The following is a 20,914-nucleotide window of genomic DNA, read 5'->3' on the forward strand; positions in this document are numbered from 1 at the left end:
CCCTTTGAAATCTTTCACCATTTTAGCCTTCACCACTTCCTCTGGAAGAGCATTCCAGGCATCCACCACGCTCTCCATGAAGAAATATTTCCTGATGTTGGTTCTGAGTCGTCCTCTCTGGAGTTTCATTATGTGACCCTTACTTCTAACAATTTCTTTCAAATGGAAAAGGTTTGTCGATTGTGCATCATTAAAACCTTTCAGATATCTGAAAGTCTGTATCATATCTCCCCTGCACCTCCTCTCCTCCAGGGTATCCATATTTAGGTCCTTCAACCTCTCCTCATAAGTCATTTAATGGAGACCCCCACCACCACCATTTTTGTCGCCCTTCTCTAGACCGCCGCCATCCTGTCTCTGTCCCTCTCGAGATACGGTTTCCAGAACTGAACACAGTATGAAACCAGGTGAGGTCTCATCAAGGACCTGTACAAGGGAACTATCACTTCCTTTTTCGTATTGGTTATTCCTCTATCTGTGCAGCCCAGCATTCTTCTGGCTTTGGCTATCGCCTTGTCACATTGCTTTGCCGTCTTTAGATCTCTTGCTCCATGCACAACAGCCCTACACCCCCCCAAGAAGTACAGCTCTTTTGGATTACCACACCCCAGATGCATGACTCTGCACTTCTTGGCATTGAATCCCAGCTGCCATATCTTCAACCACCATCTCATGTCTCATTCTATCTACTCCTTCTGGCGTGTCCACTCTGTTGCAAATCTTAGTATCATCTGCAAAAAGAAAAATTTTACATTCTATCCCTTCCGCAATGTTGCTTACAAAGATATTGAACAGGACCAGTCCCAACACCGATCCTTACGGCACTCAGCCTAACACTGCTCTCTCTTCAGAGTAGGGTCTATTTACCATCACATGCTGTCTTCTGTCTGTCAACCAGTTTGTAATCCAGGCCACAACCTTGGCACTCACTCCCCAGCTACTCATTTTATTCACAAGCCTCTTATGTGGGACCGTATCAAAAGCTTTGCTGAAATCCAAGTAGATGACATCAAGCACTCTTCCTCAATCCAGTTCCTTAGTTACCCAATCAAAAAAGTCAATCATATTTGTCTGACAAGACTTTCCTCTGGTGAATCCATGCTGCCTCTGGTTCAGCAATTCTTCTGACTGCAGATAGTTCACTATTCTTTTCTTCAGCAGCATCTCCATTATTTTTCCCACCACCGAGGTGAGGCTAACCGGCCTGTAATTTCCAGCCTCTTCTCTGCTCCCACTCTTGTGAAGCGGGACCACCACCGCTCTTCTCCACTTGAAAAAGGGCCTATGATCTCTTCCCTACGTCTATGTTCTTCCCAGTGGGGGACATATTGAGGCTGGTATAACAATGAGTGGATTAAATCATTTTGTTATGGAGCTCTCCTCTAGAAATCGCCACAGTGTGCAGTCCTGGTTTGGATTAGAGCAGCCCAACAATTAATTTCCTATTCTGAAGGGTTGGAGTTGAGAGGAAGAAACATCCAACCCTTCATTCCTTTACATGAGCCTGGAATTGGGGAAGGGGAGAAAACTTGACTTTTGTCCCCAGTGGTTCCAGATTTTTATAGTGATTATAGACAGCCTTACAGTTCTCTCTACTGGTGCTTCTGATACTTTACTACAAGTAACTGCTCCTGTTGTTTCCATCAGTGGGGTGCAAAGTACCCCCACTATCAGCAAGGGAGGAGTAAACCTCCCACCCTGGGTTCGTCCTATTATGATGGAAGGAAGATCCTGATGGGAGTTCAAGATGAACAAAGATCTACACAACAACAGCGAGAAGTAAGTGTCAGATGCCTGTCCAGAAGTAACCAGACATGCGGAGAGACCGAAGGAGAGAAGGACAGAGCTGCCCATCCAGACATCTGTGTGAAGTGATTCAGGAGTCCAGAGGAGCAAGGAGAGGAGTATGAGAGAAGAGATTCAAGCACTGGAGAATCAGGTAACCAACAAGGGTACTTGGGAGGCAGGAAGCCCAGCATCTATCCAAGGGGGTCTTAAACCCCAAAAGGCTAGGAGTATGCAGATCAGAAACAGGGATCACAGGATCAGTAACTCCCTTGTTATAGCTCAGTACTTGCTGGTGGATTCTCTATGTTTAAAGACTGTACCAACTGCAACTATTTAAATTTAACCTTCGAAAAAAGATTTTTGTGTCAAGTATCTCCTTGGAATTGTTCCATTCATACGCCTTCAGTCTTGGAGTTTAAACCCACCCGCCACTGGAAGAATCCATAACGGGGGGGGGGGGGGTGGAAAATCAGGGACTCAGCCCTGGAATCAAATGTGCCCCCAGCTTAGTTATACCCAGAAAGGGAGATGCAGCATGATCTGAGATCCTATGGACAGGAAGACATTGACATTACAAGCAGTGGTAACGTCAATCCATTTCTGGAACCTATAGGAGCTAACCCTGAGTTAGCTCCCCCACCCCTAGCAGTTTAGGCACCCATCACAATCACAGCTCTTTTCTGACAGAGTTAAAGCACACCCCTGATCCCTTCCCCAGCACAATAATCGCTCTTGGTAGCCCTGTCCCTGTCTCCAAACATTTTCTCCCATCTGATCATCAAAAAAAGTACCCCCTCTTTATGACACCCCCAGACCCCTCCTACCTACCAACTCAAATCCCTTCACCCCCAGGAGACTTTGGATCCATAATGGGGCAGAAGCTTTCCCTAGTCACCCCTTCCCTGCCAGCACTGTAACTCAAACTGGTGATGGCTAATCCGAGGCTCTCTTTTGCCCCCCCCCCCCCCCCCCATATGTGGAACAAAGGACAGCATTGGGCCAGATTGTGCCATTTTGAATTACAGTGCTGGTGGAGCAGGAGTAACTGGGGACTGCTCCTGCCCTCTTATGGATCCAGAAGCTCCTTGGAGTAAGGGGAGGGGGGTGCAGTTCAACGGGAGAGGAGCAGAGAGTGTCAGAAGCATGCACTTTTATTAAACTTTTTATTTTCTTGCTTTTAAATAAAATTACAAGAGCTTACATCTTGTTCAGAAAAGTGACAGGTTAAGAACAAATTTAAAGAAGAAAGAAAGGCAATAAATCTTCAGGGTGTACTTTTTTGATACTAGTCTGGGAGGCAGAATATGGAGATACGGTAGGGTGGGGCTGGTATTATGCCGGGGAGTAGGGACTGTGATGTGGGATGGTGCTTTAAGTGTTGAAGGGGGCACATTTGCTTGGCTAGGGAAAGTTAACTATAGCTCTTGAGCTGCCATCAACTTTTGGTCATCAGGAGCATTAATGTGGCTTATGCAAGTTGCATTCATGTGTCAATGAGATCGTGTGCTTTTGCCTATTAAATGGGCTCATTCACATTTAGCAAGGAAATCCAAGTTAATGTTGTGCTAATAAAAAGATGGTATTCATTAACCCACAGAATAACTTTCCAACAACTCCATGCAGCCCCATACACGTGTGTATATGGCTGTGCAGAGATCTACTACAGTATTTTATAACTTGCATGCATTAGGAGTGCACAATTTACAAAATGCATGTCTGTCTTCCCCCAACAGACACGCATATGTTTGGTTACATGTGAATACCTGCATAGCACTGAAAGTGCGTACCTTTCCTATTTTATAAATATGCACAACAAAATATGTAACTTGCTCACTTAAAACTCTGATTTATATGCAGAAGTGGGGATACTGCAAACCATGCACACGTAATTGAAATCACCAGTTTGCCGGGTTTTAATGTTTTGTTTGCAATATGCAAAACCGTGTATGATGATTGTACTCCACACTGATCACAAAGTTGGATGCAGAGGAATATACTTTAAGTACCATAAATAAACCTCCACCAGTTCACCCAGTCCTTCCCCAGGTCATAGAGACCTTCCCAGTTTACCCAAACCTCCCACCCAACCAACAGCAAATGAGTCTGATATCAACTGTGCTACATTATTAGCAGATGTAAAATTGCACAAATAAGTTGCCTACTGTATTTGCGTAAATCTTTTATAAAATAGCATTCTCGTTGCCCTGCCCTGGAATGCCCTTACACTGCCCCTTCTTTGTACCGGTAAGTGTGCACACAAAACCGGAAATATGTGCATAGTTTTGATGTTTATAAACTAGCGTGTATGCAAGCAGCCTATACCCATAGAAGCAATTTTTACACATTTAACTTCTTTGAAAATTCACTCCTTGTGCTTTTAGCAAGTTTTAAGACCTGCATTAGCACTAATGCAGCGTGATAAATAGGCCTCTAGATTAGGCAGCTGGCGCCGTGTGCAGAGACTGTTGGTTTACTTTTAGCCAGCTAAATTTAGGAGAATTTTTCAACCTGGCCAGTTAGTTTGCAGTTGAAACTTCACCAAAATCTAGCCGGCTAAAACTTAGCTGGTTAGATTTAAGCTGAACACTGTTTTGAAAACTGCCCCTAGCTGCTTTTGCTTCACCCGCACACTAATTTTCTATAACAACCTCTGCATTTAATTTATACTACAGAAAGAGACCATTGTTCTCTCTTTCCATTGACATTATCCTTTAAGTAGAAGATAATTATACATAAATCTGTTTTGCTTTGGTAACCCTACACAAGACATGCAGTTTGCCTTTGTTGCATAAAATCCTGTGGCAGAAAACATTGATTATTTTAGCCTGGCAAGCTACAAGGATCATACTCAGAAGAAATAGGAACCTCCTGTTCATTTTTTCAGAAGAGTGCCAAGCGAAGAACACATACATAATATCAGCACAAACTCTTATTACTGCTTTAAATATTTTGACACTTTTTAGATGTTAAAAGATGCTGGAAGAGCTTTTCCATCATTGTGAAGTAAAACTGCCCAGGCAGTTCTTAGAAACACCAGCGGATCGAACACCTGAGCATCTCAACAGCTAAAACCTCTTCTCTATATCCACTGCGCTGCATTGTCAAAGACAGCCAGGTCCCGGAGGGCTACCCTGTCAAAAAAAACATCTGGTTACCATTTTCAAACCCAAGGCCCAACCCACTGAAGGAAATGCTATAGCTTTTTTGGAATGGAAAGGAGACACTGAGTTTTTTTGTTCCCTTCCTCAGAGATGAGAGTGAAGGAAGCACCGTAAACAGAGAGGTCACCAGAAGCTGAGCGCCTTATGGGAAAGACAGCCTCTAGCACAGACTGAAGTAAACTCCGCCAGCCTCGTAAACAGCTTTGCAAGGCTGAGGTTAAGTTAACTAAACAAGAGTACCTCCGTATACCAATTAAAGCACTAATCATGGTGATTGGCTGTGCAAGTCAGACATCAGAGAGTTATTTTTAGTATGAAATGACAAGGCGAACGCTTGGACAATTGTTCTCCCTACATCTACTGGTGCACTAACTTGCATTTGTCTAATCCTGCCTGCCTATATTCCACTTGGTCTTTTCAGTCTGTCTACTGAGGCAGAAGTGCTGGCATTAGCCAAAGCACTTCTTGCTTTCGTAATAGAAAACATGTGTCTGAGCTCTTGCAAGGAAAAATATGCAGAATGAGAAATTTTTTTTTCTTTTTAGCTCTCGGCTGCTTGAAGCTAAAAAGATCTTAAAGATTCCCAAACATAAGCCTAATTCTGAACAGCCTAATTACCAATAAACATAAACCTCCCCTGAAAACAAGCTGAAAAATATTGTCATGAAAATAAACCATAAACGGCACGCAGTGGATTTCCCAAGATGGGGAGGATAATTTCCGAAGTCCTTGATGCAGGTAAACAGCGATTCAAGCACATACATCAGTTGTCTCCAGATTGTCCTCCTGGGATGGGGCTAGAAGAATTTGTGTGGCACAACAAGGCACACGCTTTTAGCCGCATTTAGGGAAGGCATTCCGGGAAGTGATTGGGGGAGGTATGTTTTGACCAGGATATGACAATAACCTGCTTAGATGGCATTTTTGACTCTATGCTCGTTATTTTTCATGAAAAGGTTAGTCGCACTAAAAGCAGGCACAAATGTCCTTGGGTGCTTTGCAAGCATGGCAAGCTTGAAAGTGGGCGAGGCACATACCCTTGGAAAACTATTGCAGAGTCCGCAGGTAAGAAGCACCCATGGTCAGTTTGAAAATTGCCCCCTTAAATTAGGCACATAGCCTTTACTCCCGTTGATCTGCATTGGCCAGTTTCTTATTGGGACTTGCAGAGTGGCCGAAGGCTTCTGTGGGCCTGACTCATCAGGGGTTTTTTCCCATAAGACACAGAATGGGAGAAAAGCTTTTTAGTGAATCAGGTCCCTAAGTGGGTTCTGGGCTGGAGCCCCCTCCAAAACAGAAAAGGGCAAAAGACAGGCAGGATGGTGGTGGTCTTCCCTGCCAGCTGCGGGATTATGCAAACACGTGAGAAACTGTTTCGGAGAAGGAAAAGGATACTACTCCTCCAGCTGCTGAAATCCTTTTATTTAGGTTGTCGTGATCTGATGCTTTAGACTGGGCCCCGAACTGAAGTAAAAATAGAAACTCAGGCTGCTAACACATGAACTAGAAGAAGCTATTCAACTTTCAAAGCAAGCTTGTGCCAGCCAATCTGTGCTGTGCTGGCTTTAAAAGCATACATGGTGCCTGATCCCAAATCTCCCGGTGGGCTCACATCTCCCGTAGAGAGGAGATAGGCACCAAGAAACTGTTTATCACCCCTCTTCCCGAGTTAGAAGCACCCTTTGCTGTTCTACAAAATGCGGCGGTGTGCAAAACATTGTACCCAGGACAGAGCCCAACAATCCCCAAAACCAACCTGAATATTTCTTTCACAGCAGAGAAAAAAAAGTCATTTGTGTTACTTGGGGAATTTTGCAGAAGGCCCTAAAGGTTAAAGCCCTGACCTCAGAAGACAGCGGTAGAAGAGGGTAGAATACCTGGCACACATCTTCAGCACAGGGAAAATCACCTTCTGCATGTATTTTGGGTACTTGTAGGCATGTTACCAGGCTCCTTTTATCCCATGGGCAAACGGAGGCTGCCACCTACGGCCTAATGCCATCAGCAGGCCAGCAGCAGTAGTAATAATGGCAGCAACAATAAGGAGAGGGAGAAATACCAAATAGTGCACAATAATGGATAATAAAATATGAAGTTTATAATAAAATCATAATAAACCAATATTTTTTAAGTACGGTATATTATTTCCTTTTTTAGCCAAAGGGAAGATGGCTTTTGAGATGACCAGGTCTATGTGGCTGGGCGGGTGTGTCTCTAATAGCTTTTTTGTGTGTACTGTCCCATCCACACCAAATTTTCAAGTCATGTCAGGGTGTCAAAGAGGATTCCAACAGGGGTATTTATTTTTAGATCCTTGTACACACATGTACTCCATTAGTTCTATCAGAAACTTCTAGTTTATTTCCTTAATTTTTATACACCTAAAGGATATTCAGCACTGCTTAGCCAGACAAGCGGCTGAATATCCGGCTCCATGCAGCAGATAAGTACTTAACTGGATAATGTACATTGCAGGGAGAACAGCAATATTCACACTTATCCTGATATTCAAACTTATCTGGCTATCTTAACTGGATAAGTTAGACCTGCTCAATAGCTGGATAAGACTTATCTGACTAACTAGCAATTTAATCGGAGATATTCAGCAGCATAGCTGTGCTGCTGAATATCCCTTTTAAGTTAGCCAGTTAAGTCTTATCTGAATTTTATTGAATATCAAGCCCTAATAAATTAGTTTTTCAAAAGCAGGGATGAGCAAGGGGGATGCACTAGTTTCTATTTCGTTCACAGCCCGCCAGTAACTTAATGAGACTCCGTGTTTTCCAACAACCCAACTTTCCACCAGACCAAAGGCAGCTCACTCACTCCCAGAATTCACAGAACACAAGTGACAGGAGCATTACTGCTGATTCGGCAGCTGAGTCCCTGTATTATTTCATAGTCCCAGCAGGGCGGCGATGCAAGAGACGGTGTTCAACCCTACTCAGAAGGATGTTCCATCTCCACATGCAGACTCTCTGGTGTGCTCATTGGGGAAACACCCATTTCTAACCTTACATTTGCTCTGCTGCCAGCGCGCTTTCCGCCCAGCACTCTCAGACACTCAAGGATTTGTACACTGCATAAAGAGGGTAATTTTCAAGGGGACCTCTGCAGAGAAAGTAGTGCTTTACCCAGAGAAAGGGTCCTTGAGTAAATTGTGTAACCGATACATGTGTCCAATTCCATGTGCACACACTGCACGCGCATAAGTGAGAAATGTTCCAGGGGACAGAGCTTGCCTGAGGTTCGCACCTACACTCATACGTTCCTGATTTTAAAAAGTAGGCATGTAAATTCTCTTGGCAAACCTACATACACCAAATAGCAGGTGTAACCTTGGGAATGCCATGTGTATAGTTTTGCTGGGATTATTTCAAAGCTTTGAAAATTGGTGTGATTTATGCATATTTTTACCAGCTAATTTATGCGCAGTGTTGTTAAAATACCTCACAAAAGCTCCCATTTGCAGTCGAGTTGCTAAAATATTGAATGCTCTTATTATCTGAGAGCTCCTTTTCTCTGACGTTGTGGATACTGCTCTCAGAGGCTTGGGATGCTCCTTCCACACGTATGGGATCCTCCGAGCTATTTCTCATTGATACCTTTGCCCCAGATCACAAATGTCTGCAGATCTCTGTCTCAGAAGCTTTTCCTTCTTTTGCTGGTCCAGTTCACAATAAGAACCTGAAATGCTACTTTTCTACTTTTATCTTGGCTTTTTTTCTATAGTAAACTGATAAAAAAAAAAGTTTCTTTGTTGTGTATTTGTTGTGTATTCAAAACACAATTTGGGCCTGATTCACTCAAGCTTTACTTTTTTTTTTCTCCATAGACAGAGAAAAAGGAAAAAACCTTGGGATGAATTTTCAAATCTTTACGTGGAGGTGGATGGACCTGGAAACGATTGTCGTTCGTAAGGCATATCATTTGGAAAATTATTGAAACGGTAAGCGACTGGTCCTGTGTAGGACCTAGGTATAGTTTTTTGTCTTTCAAATACAACGAGGCAGGGTATTTAGCATGTGTGTTTGGTACAATTTAGGTTTACACCTATTGTGAAGATATTTGCTGTGTCATGAGGAATATGGCCTTTAGAAGAAATGGGAGAAAGGTGATGGCAGATTTGAAATCGGTGGACAGCCTGGGAAAAAGTTGAATAACAAACGGTCTGTGGTAAAAGTTTATTATATATTTATGGTGGTAAATGTGTCCTTGGTACTAGTTTTAGTTGTATCTAAAATTCAGGTTTGTTTTCTCAGTGGTTGCAGTTCCCCCTGAGGAAGCAGACAGATGTGAAACAGGGGCCGCTTGTTGGGGTCAGACCACAGTGAACAGTTGTTAACAGCATCTTAAAGAGAAGAGATCAATACAAGGAAGTCAGCTGAATAAAGATAAATTGAGGATATGCAACAGTGATGTACATCATTATATAATCATGTTTCAGTGAAGTAAAAATGGGCGAAAGCCGGGTATAGATTGTAAGTGGGTGTATCCACAGGGAATTTATGTGTATAACATTGCATTAAGACATGAAAAATATTGTTGTATAGACCTTTGGGGTTATATGGCTGACCACCATTTTGTATTTGATGGAATGTTTTTAGAGTGTGAATGAGTGAGTGTGTGGGTTTACCTGACAGATCCCCTGATTTAACTGTATCGATACGATTTCTGTTTCTCTCTTTTTTCTCTCTTTGTTGTCATAATCATACAAACATTTTTTGACGGTCTTGCAAGTTGTCCTTCAGGTCCTCTTTGTATGTCATATAACCATGGACAGTTTTCTATCACGTCCAGTTTTGAGACCTTTTCCCTGATTGGTTACTGAACTTTTCGCGCCAAAAACTTTGGAGTTAAATGGCGGTCGGCGGTCTGTTCGCATTGCTCTCCCAGTGATACTCTTGTTGAAAACAATTTCAGGTATGTTTTTAAACCTTGGATTCTATAATTACAGTTTTATTTAACTGTGCTTAACTGTCTCGCAGTGTTCCTTGATGTTAAACATGTTAAAATGCTACAAGAGCCTGAGCATCCCCTCGGGCCGTACTTCAGCTTGCCATATTTACAGATTGTATGTTCTTTAACTCTATATATAGTATGACACCTAAATAGCAATTATGCATTTATGATTTTACTTTTGGCCACTTGACAAAAATTTATATTAGTTTTTTCTTCTTTTTCTATGTCTGTCAGATTTGCTTATTTTTGATTGTTTAGTATTACCACGTTGTGACACTTCATCACTGCTAAGCTCCTATGTTTTAGTGTCCACTTTTTGTTATAAATATTTTCTCCAATTGTTGTTTCTTTATATTTTCTAGAATAAAAAAACGCCTTTGTCTTTCCCGTCCCTCCCGACGCAGCCTGGTGGCGAAACACGGGTCCGTGTCGGGGGACCCATTATACAAACCTTTGCATTACACTGTGGAGTTGCCGTAATAAACTTTAAAATTATCTCTTTATTAAGGTGTGGGGGCATCCAATTTTTCTGCACATTCTCCTGTGGTCCACTGTGATTTACATTTTAGGACACATTTCCTAAATTATTTTTGAAATTTGAGATAATAAAACTGTATGCTTTTCTCTTACAAATTGTGTGGCTATATATAGAGAGAGAAAGTGGTTCTATTTCACCCAGTGTGTATACCTGATACGGTTACGAGGACTAACTGGTGAACCGGTTAATTTCATTTACATGCGAATATTTTAAAATTGGCCGACTTAATGCACGTATATCGGGACTTTCATAAGTCCTACTTCACTTTCATGCATAAAATATAAGGGCATATATTTTAAAAATAGGTAGAAAAAGTGTGTGCGTTCGATGCATTGATGTACGTGGTTTCAATGCATTGCATGTGTTCGTGTGTAAGCATGTATATGCGCATATTTTGCGGGGTATAATATGGGCAGATTATAAAATACTATGGTAAAACTATACACGGTCATATATGCTTGTATACGTTGTAATGCGTGGTTGTTTGAAAGTTATCCTCCCTGTGTATCAGTCTCTGGGAGATTCAGACAGTTCTTCTAATTCTTTGTTTTTGGAATTCCTTAAGCTGCCCCCTTGCACTCCTGGGAGCAGCAAAGCTGGCGAAATAGTCAGGAACAGAACCACACACAAATACAGCAAACGCCAAGATACACATGTTCATAAGAGGGCGATGCCATAATCTCCTACTGAGACCCACTGAAGTAAAGACGTTTTTTGAGAGGAATAGGATGGGTAAAATAGTAAAGGTTTTGGACACAGAATTAAAGGCTATTTGAAAGTTCTTTTACATTTTATTCTTAATCACTAATATAGTTTCAGAATGTTGAACAATTTACTTGCAAAATGTTAAAAGAATGCTCCCTTATGAATGTTATACGTCTTCACTAAGGGCTGATGTATAAACAGGAGAGGTGCACAAACGTTAACTGCTTTCAATGGAAAATAGCAAAGGAAAAAACCTCAAGAAATCATTGAAATTATAATAAAAAGACAGTGCTGTACAATTATAAACTTTTCCAAACATAAAGCTCTGATCTCTTTCTCCCATCACCATAACAGCAGTGCTATGTCTGTTTGATGAAAAGCTTGTTTATTATAATGTGATGGTGCTCAGTTTGAGAGTCTCCCTCTGGGTCCTTTTTAAGGGATTTTTGAGATTTTTATTAGGAGCCTCACTGGACACCTGGGCCTGTCTTGCACACAGGGATTGGGGAACCCAGGGATAGGGAAGCTACACCCCTGAAGTGGCGGTGACCTGCTGTGAGGAGGGGACTCTGCTATTTTGATTCTGTTCCTTTTGGGGGGAAAGAACACTTTTTGGTTAGAAGCTCCAGGAGGAAGTTTGGCTGCCCCTTCCTTCCTGCCAGAAGCAAGAGAACAGCTTGCTTTAATGAGGATCCTTTCCATCAAGGATCTGGAGAGAAAGTACCAAAGAGATTGTGTAAAATAGAAGAAAATCCGGAAGATCTCCTAACTGTGAGTAAAAAAAAAACCCCAATATCATTGGGGACACCCATCCGGTGATCAGCACCCTGGGGAGAGAAAGAGAGGATTTACCCTCTGCGCCATAGTCTACCAGTTTTGTCGGGTTGGAAGGGGTTTTGCCCAGCTTAAAAGACTCTGCCCATCTGGGAGCTCCACTTAATTAGTCCAAGAGAGTGAGAGTTTTCCCTGGGTCCCGAAACAAGTGAGTCCTGTGCAGATAGAGGAGACGGAGAGACTGTAAAGAAATTGAGAAGATAATTCTGGGGTGCTGCAGTTTGAGTTTTGTGCCATTTCATCATCAGGAAAGACTTTTATTTTGGACACCACCAAAGTGACTCCAGAGTACTTATTTTGCACTCTCTGCACCCACATAAAGGAGCAGACATCCTCCCCAGGGAATGCCTCATCGGGCCCTGGAAGTTTACCTACTCCCCCACCCCTCCTACAAAGGATCCGACCTTGGGAGAAAGCGCAAGTGTGAAAGAGCTACCCGATGAGAGGTTCCAGCCCCGGAGAGCAAGAAATAAGCTTGTGTGGCCACCCATGCAGGACAGGCACGGGAGTGGGGTTACACTTACATAGGGCTCCTGTGGAGTGCTCGTACAGTGTGGATGGTTGGATGCCAGCACCTTCCAATGTCAGAGCTAGCAGATCTCCCTCCCATGGTTTCAGTGAGATAGATGTGCTAAGGCTGGCTGAGGCAACATAGGATGCCAGGCCTTCTCCCTGCTGCATGTCATGTCAGGGAATGGGTTAGTCATCTTGGATGTATGTGACAAAGCGTCCAGGATAATGCCATCACCCCCTGCTCCAATTCCTCCTCACTTTCCACCTACGTCCTGTCTCCGTGGCAGACCTCTGGGACTCATGCTTTTGGTCTGGTTTTTCATCTCCTAGAAGCTTTGTCTTTCATCTCCTTTCCTGGGGTCCAGAGACTCTCTTGCTTCTGCTCCCAGAACTGAACATGCCCCACGCACCAGGCTTACTTTTATACAGCTCTGCAGTAAGAGCTCTGAGTCATGAGGAAAAGAGAAATCTGCGTGTCCAGTTTAACACATATTTGCTAAAAATTGTGTGGCACCTACATGCTATTTCATGATCAGGCAGATCCAGCTTGAAGGCTCTATATTCTTTAATTTGGCAAATACATTAACAGGGAATACACTCATTAGGCTATTTAGCATGACTTTTATTGCACAGACCCCCATAGTGCATAACAATCATATATCACATCTAAACTTTACTGAATAAAGCTTGTATATTCTTCAGCAACCTATAAGCAGACATATACATGGAAGTAACTCAGGACTCTACAATATCGGAGGTCTCGAGAGCAAGACAATGTAGCCAAACAATGTTCAGAGGGCCAGTGCTGACTTTTGTTCGATGATATATTTGTAGTAAATGTACCTCATGCACATTTACTACAGATAACCTGAAAACCAAATCTGCTACAGTGCTCTCAAAGACTAGGTTGAGAAACACGTTTAGAAGGTACCTGTAGGAGTGACTAAGAGCTCCAGGGACTTTTGCAGGATAATGTTTATTTCTACAGTAGAGAGATGGCGTTTTGAACATATATTAGCGTTCCTATGGGCCCACCTGTCACTGTATAGCAGGAATAAGCTTCAACGTCTGCAATCAATATCTCCCAAAAGAGCCTAAATATCTGTTTGGCAGACTTGGAAGACAAAAATACAGGGACTAGTACATATTGGGATGCATTCAGATATTTCTGTGCATCCATGGAAATAGTGAACTCAGTTCTGCAAAATCCCTAATCCTGGAAGACGGCCAGAGATCTGGAGTTATTCAGCCTGCAGAAAAGATCAGTGAGCTAAATGTGGGGGAGTTATTTGGTTCTGCCCTGCATAGCTTCACTATTGTGCATAATTTCTTGCAACCCTTCAAATCTTGCAGTGTAAATATGAACTTGCTCCTTTGACATGAAGACCTAACTGTTTTTAACTTTTTTTTTTTTTTTAATTTGATAATTTCTTCTTTGGCCTTTCCTGTTTGTCAATGTCCACTCGAAAGACAGTTGTATTGCCTCAAGCACTAAAAGCCTCCAACAGGAAATTTCCTCTCATCAGCCAATAACACTCACAATAGTAATCTATGACTGTGGGCCGGGACGCCCACACAGTCATAGATTATAGTAGATTATAGTCATAGATTATAGTAAGGGACTTACTATAATATAAGAACGGCAACCAACTTTGGAATTTCTCAGGGTCTAGGAGAGGATAACCAGCTGCTAAGCAGACATGCTTTTTTATACACTTATTGTTTTCATTTGATTTTATATCCAAGCATTCATCAAACCTGGAAGCAATTAAAACAGTCCAGGCTGCTTTAATGTTCCTGGGGTTAGGCTTCTCTCTTTGATGTTACTGGAGAAAGTTTAAGCTTGTACATCTGGACGTGAATGAGAAGTGCTCCCTGCATCTTGTTTATAAAAAGCACAGAAAGCTATGATGAAACATTTTTATGGGATTGATAATAAATGACAGGGTATCAAAATCCCAGCATCACGCTTAAACATATATCATGGGGTACAGCAGCTCAGGACTTCACTTGCCATCCTAGAGAAGAGAATCCCCTTTCCTTTCATATTATTAAATCATCCCACAAAATTATTATACTTCTCAAAACAATAACAAAGTTAAATGTTTATGTTCAGATATATTTATGATCTGTTATATATTTTAGGATCTATTGTTATATTTGCAAAACATATATTGATGTTTGTTGTTTTTGACTGTAACACATGTTGAGTATTGCTCTTACCAGTAGAAAGGCTTAACCAAAACTAAATTATATTACATTACATATGTCCAATATTACATATGCTCTAATCTTCTGGTTCTTCTTGAATATTTAATTTTTTTTATTTAAAAGTTCAAGAAGAACCAGAAGATTAGAGCATATGTAATATTGGACATATGTAATGTAATATAATTTAGTTTTGGTTAAGCCTTTCTACTGGTAAGAGCAATACTCAACATGTGTTACAGTCAAAAACAACAAACATCAATATATGTTTTGCAAATATAACAATAGATCCTAAAATATATAACAGATCATAAATATATCTGAACATAAACATTTAACTTTGTTATTGTTTTGAGAAGTATAATAATTTTGTGGGATGATTTAATAATATGAAAGGAAAGGGGATTCTCTTCTCTAGGATGGCAAGTGAAGTCCTGAGCTGCTGTACCCCATGATATATGTTTAAGCGTGATGCTGGGATTTTGATACCCTGTCATTTATTATCAATCCCATAAAAATGTTTCATCATAGCTTTCTGTGCTTTTTATAAACAAGATGCACTTTTATAAACAAGATGCACTTTTATAAACAAGGCCACTTTGTAAGAGCACTTGCTCCGACAGTGTTGCTAGTCATGTGATTAAGCTCACATTCATGGCTCTCGAGACGTGAATAAGATCACATTAAGAAGATGATTCTTCACAACTGCTCCAGTTATTAAGGATCTTATTTTTACAATCTCTGATTGTGATCCAATAAATCCCTGCTATCGATTAGATCCCGGATTATGCCTACGTATGGAACACAATTATTTGACCCTTCACTAACCATGTCATCAGTTATTCAGCATTTTGATCCATGGTGATATTAAGGTAGGTCAGCTTTAAATTACATTTCTATATAAAGCAGCTGTAATAGGAAAACATTTTAAGTTATCTTCATGGTTGCACTGTAGTTCCACACACATTATTGCATTGTTAAAGCCTGCTAGAAATATTTTGAAAAGTAGACATCATTAAAATCCCCTTGTTTTCTCTGGCTTTTCTTTTAACTGCTGGCTTGAAAAAGATTTCTGAAGGCACACTGGGGTGCTAAAACCTGAAAACTGCCAATAACAGGAGCAGCATCAAAGACATGCAAACTGAAAGAGCAGGATTGGCCCGACCTGAAGAATGAGTTCCAGTCAAGCTGCTACAGTGTCTTTGCTGTTCTCAATCCGTGCGTCATTGCTGTAGCCACAAAAACGGCAGCCACTGCCGTGAGACCTGTCGTGGCCCGAAACCTTTAAAATCCGTTCCCGCTACAAGAGTTAGCTATCCATAGCTTTTCGAAATTGTTTCAGGTACAGTAAGCTTTGTGCGAGATCTGATGCTGTGCTGTTTTGCGTAGGGGGACAATTTTCGAACTGTGCGTTTCGGGACAACGTCCTTGAGGACTTTTCACTGGCACGCTTTGCTCCAAGTTTCAAAGGAAAAGTGCACATGTCCTTTCACTTTGCGACTTGTGGCGGTGCCAGGCTACCCGCGGCCATTTGCACCTGCCTTTTCATGGAAAATAACGGGCCTGCAAGCACCATTTCCCGCCCTCATCCAGAGCTTGCCCTCAGACAGGCTTTGTCCCCATCCCGTGCAAAGCGCGTGCGTTGTTGCACAACGCGCGTACCTTTAGCCACACTTTCAGACAGCCAGCTTGTACGAGTAAATTGTTCTTTTACCCGCTTAAATGCCTTTAAAAAACTGTCCCCTCTGGGTGCTTTGTTGTGTTTATGGAAAGAGGAATTTTGTATTGCTTAAAATTTGGAGGCAGACGTGTTTTCTGGAATAACGAGGGCATGCAGCTCAAGAATTCCGCATTAGGGCTCTCCCGCGTGATGGCATCATTGCTTTCCTTTTACACACCTGCCACTCAAAAGAAGCGGTTTAATTTAAAAACAGTCAAAGAAGAACACAGTCGTTTCTCTCCCGCACCCCGGCACAATCTTCTCCCCCCCCCCCCCCCAGCGCAAGCCCCTTCTCATCGGCAGGAGGAGAGCCATGTTTCTTATCTGCGCCCGGTTTTCTCCTCTGCCAGCACTATGAAGTTTGAACCATGCAGGGTTCAAATAAAGGAACGCTGGAGGCCGCACACTGAATCAAGCTATTCCCAGACACTCAATAAAGTAAGAGTTTAAAAAACAGCCAGCCTGTGACCTGCTGCAAACAGCAGAGTTATTTAGTTAGCAGACCAAGTGCCAGCATTTCATCAGGGTCATCAGATGGAAACACTGCTAGCTACGATAATGAAATAACTGCTGGATCTTTTTAAACCCCCAGTGTTATCAGACATGGGGTAAGCTTCTGCGCCCACTGCTCGCTGGATCTCCCTTCTTGCTTGCCTGTGCTTATCCTGGGTGTTCTAATAATAAAAGTTTCTTGGAGTATGTTCCATGGACATGCAATACTTAAATTTTGTCACTCAGCTCCTAAAGTGAACATGTTGACAGTCACCCTGTTGTTAAATGGCAGAGCAGAGCCGTAAGAAGATATCTCTGCAAATAAAGTTTATTCTAGCTTGGAAAAAAAATGTTCACTTTCCCTAGACTGGTTGTCCTGTTATTGAATTCAAATGAAAAATGATCTGTGCACTAGTAATACACATCAGTTTATACCAAGACTCGAATCACTGCAAACAAGTCGTACAGGATGTTGTGTCAACCAGATGTCCATTTTCCCCATAGGTTGCCTGACTTCCAGTCATGTTGGAAAGAGACATCTGGTTGACACAACATCCTGTAAGATATTTTGCCATTCTGTGACAGCATTTAACATTGTTTAGTGCTAAACTTAAAACAATGCTTCCCTTTAGGCTTCCTTTTCTACTTGCTGGTGCAGCTTACCTAGAAAGGGCTCTTGTTTAAGGGCTGCCCCAAGCCTGGTATCTTCAAGCATGGTGGCATTATATCCCTGCTGCGTAAGGATGCGTTGATACAGCTGACGCTCTTTTCTGCCAAGCGAAGGATGGGCATACACTATCGCTCTTCTCTTGTGTCGGTCATCAAAGTGCTTCAAGATGGAATCTTTGGTCTAACAAAATAACAACATCAAGATTTCTTATGTTATGTTAGCTTTGGGGGTAATTTTCAAAAGGAGTTACATGCGTAAATGTAGCTACTATTGTAGCAATTTTCAAAAGCCATTTACTCAAGTAAAGTGCACTTATGTGAGTAAATCCTATAGACAAGTCAATGGCATATATTGTAGCAATTTTCAAAAAACCCACTTACTCAAGTAAAGTGAATTTACTCCAGTAAACCTGGTTTTTATTCAAGTAAATGCTTTTTTAAAATCAGGCCCTTTATTTATATGCTGAATCCTATACAGGGCGGCTCACAACAAACATACATAGTAGTACCAGAAGAGATACAGCATAGCAAAACAAAATAAAAGGACATAAGAAACCAATACAATGGAAAAGTATTTATAAAATATTGCAACAAATTAACTACTTCATAAAATACACAAATGAAATACAAGTAGTGATTCAGGAAAAAAAATCAGAATAATTTTACAGCAAAAAGTCCATTCTCCACTGACACACCAGACTCTAATCTAGAACTTTACAAAAAATACACTGACATTTCAGATAACAGGCATGTATGACCCATTTAGGACAGCTGTGTTTTAGGGTCCCTGTGTGTGAATTCCACAGTTGGAGAGAAAGTCATCTTTTACTAGAAATCCTCAAAGGGGCCAGCCTGATGGCCAAGAGGCAAATGTTGAGCACTACCATGCAGCGGACCTAGATCCAGGTCCCTGGCTGGGTTGCCCCTCTCCAGGTTGGCCAGAGCTATGGATACAGTGCTCATAAGGGAGCAATGCCAGAATTAGGCACATGATATCTAATCTACAGCTTAGGGCTTCAGGTCATGAGGGGCCTCTAAATACAAAAAAAAAAAATTAAAAATACAACATTTCAAATTATATATTTTTGTTTTGGTAATGTAACTCTTGGGCTGACCTGGATAAAGGCCCCAAGAATCAGACCTCAAACACAAGTCTCTTAAGGTCTGTCTTCCCAAACTGTTATACTATCTGAGTGCCCATGATTCCCTGAGCAGTGGGACAAATTCTCTTCCAGGCTCTGTGCATTGCTTTAAGTCAAATCACAACTGAAAGACAATTGTAAACAAGACTATTGGTCTCAGAAACAATAATCATGCTGGAAGCACTGGATGGTGTCAACATAACTTTTACTGATGAAAGACGAAAAACTTGAAAATTCTTTACAGCTTTGTTTCAGATGTGATGCAGAAATTTCATATCTTTAGTAGATCTGTGACCTTCTCTCTCTCTCTCTTCAATCCAGTTATTTATTTTATTTAACACTTTTTCTATACCGACCTTCATGGTTGAGGACCATATCAGATCGGTTTACATCGAAAGGGGGAACTATAAGAAAAACCGTAGGTAAAAAAACGGGAAAAACAAAGTTACATTCAACAAGGGTAGTAAACTTGGAAGCAAAAGATTGCTAGAAAGAAAGGTCTAAGGAACGTAGTGACTAGGATCTTAATATTAATAGATCACTTCAAAGGTCAAAGGATACATTTCAAGTCTCTTCCATCCAATCAATCAGGGCGGTTTGTAATTCTTAGTGTTCAATTTAGTTAAGATCCATACAGAAAAATCCCAATCACTCCTACCTCTCCTACAGTTCTTCCTCCTTCTCCTTACTCACAGTACTTGATGGACGCGAGGCAGCATGGATTCACCAGAGGAAGGTCCTATCAGACAAATCTGATTGATTTTTTTGATTAGAGAATTGGATCAAGGAAGAGTGCTAGATGTCATCTATTTGGATTTCAGCAAAGCTTTTGATACCGATCCACATAGGAGGCTTGTAAACAAAATGAGAAGCTTCGGAGTGAGCTCCAAGGTGGAGGAGTGGATTACAAACTGATTGACTCATAGGAGACAGCGTGTAATGGTAAATGGAACCTACTCTGAAAAGAGAGCCGTGTTAAGTGGAGTGCCACAAGTATCAGTGTTGGGACCAGTCCTGTTCAATATCTTTGTGAGCGACATTGCGGAAGGGATAGAAGGTAAAGTTTGCATTTTTGTGGATGATACTAAGATCTGCAACAGAGTGGACACTTCTGAAGGAGCAGAGAGAATGAGATGTGATTCCCCTGTTCTAATGTAAACCGGTACGATAAGACCTTGTCTTGAGTATCGGTATAGTAAAAGAATTTAAATAAATAAATAAATTTAGGGAAGCTTGAATGGTGGTCAAAGATATGGCAGCTGGGATTCAATGCCAAGAAATGCAGAGTCATGCATCTGGGGTGTGGTAATCCAAAAGTGCTGTATGTGATGGGTTGGGGGTGGGGGCTGCTGTTCACGGAGCAAGAGAGGGACCTTGGAGTGATAGTGGCTAGTGATCTGAAGACAGCAAAGCAATGTGACAAGGTGATAACTAAAGCCAGTAAAATGCTGGGCTGCATAGAGAGAGGAATAACCAGTAAGAAAAAGGAGGTGATAATCCCTTTGTTCAGGTCCTTAGTGAGGCCTCACCTGGAGTATTTTGTTCAGTTCTGGAGACTGTATCTCAAAAGGGATAAAGACAGAATTGAGGTGGTCCAGAGAAGGGTAACCAAAATGGTGTGGGCTCAGTATCAGAAAACCTATGAGGAGAGACTGAAGGATATGAATATATATATACCTTGGAAGAGAAGAGGTGTACAGGTGATATGATAAAGACCTTCAGATACCTAAAAGCTTTTAGTAATGTGCAAACGTCGAACCTTTTTCCATTGGAAAGAAATCAGTAGTACTAAGGGTCATGAAATAAAACTCCAAGGAAGACACCTCAGAACCAACATCAGGAAATATTTCTTCATGGAGAGGGTGGTGGATGCCTGAAATGCCCTTCCAGAAGAGGTGGTGAAGAGGAAAACAGTGAAAGAATTCAAAAGGGCATGAGATAAATTCTGTAGATCTCTAAAGGCTAGAGGATGGAAATGAAGAAAAGAGTACATGGAGTAACTTGATGGTGCAGCAGTTATTACCCTTAACCAATAAGCCTTAATACTGTTGATGCAACTCCATCATTGCTCTCTGTTTCAATGGCAGAGGGAAAAGGGGAATTGGATTCATTCAGTAACTGAGGGCCCCGACTTTTACGGTCTGGGGGAAACAAGTATGGGAGTAACTTGCTGATGCAGCAG

At 41.6% G+C, this 20,914-nt stretch overlaps 1 protein-coding gene across 3 annotated transcripts in view; it reads right to left on the bottom strand.

Moving 5' to 3' along the window:
* Window positions 1-20,914, bottom strand: part of CPED1 (cadherin like and PC-esterase domain containing 1) — a 261,549-nt gene that overhangs the window by 211,777 nt on the left and 28,858 nt on the right. For all 3 annotated transcript variants that reach the window (XM_029617076.1, XM_029617075.1, XM_029617077.1), the window contains exon 2: window positions 17,585-17,771. In XM_029617076.1, the coding sequence (XP_029472936.1) occupies window positions 17,585-17,771 (187 nt within the window). The remainder of the gene's footprint in view (window positions 1-17,584; window positions 17,772-20,914) is intronic.

Source organism: Rhinatrema bivittatum, chromosome 9, assembly GCF_901001135.1.
Source record: "Rhinatrema bivittatum chromosome 9, aRhiBiv1.1, whole genome shotgun sequence".
In the NCBI taxonomy this organism is placed as follows: domain Eukaryota; kingdom Metazoa; phylum Chordata; class Amphibia; order Gymnophiona; family Rhinatrematidae; genus Rhinatrema; species Rhinatrema bivittatum.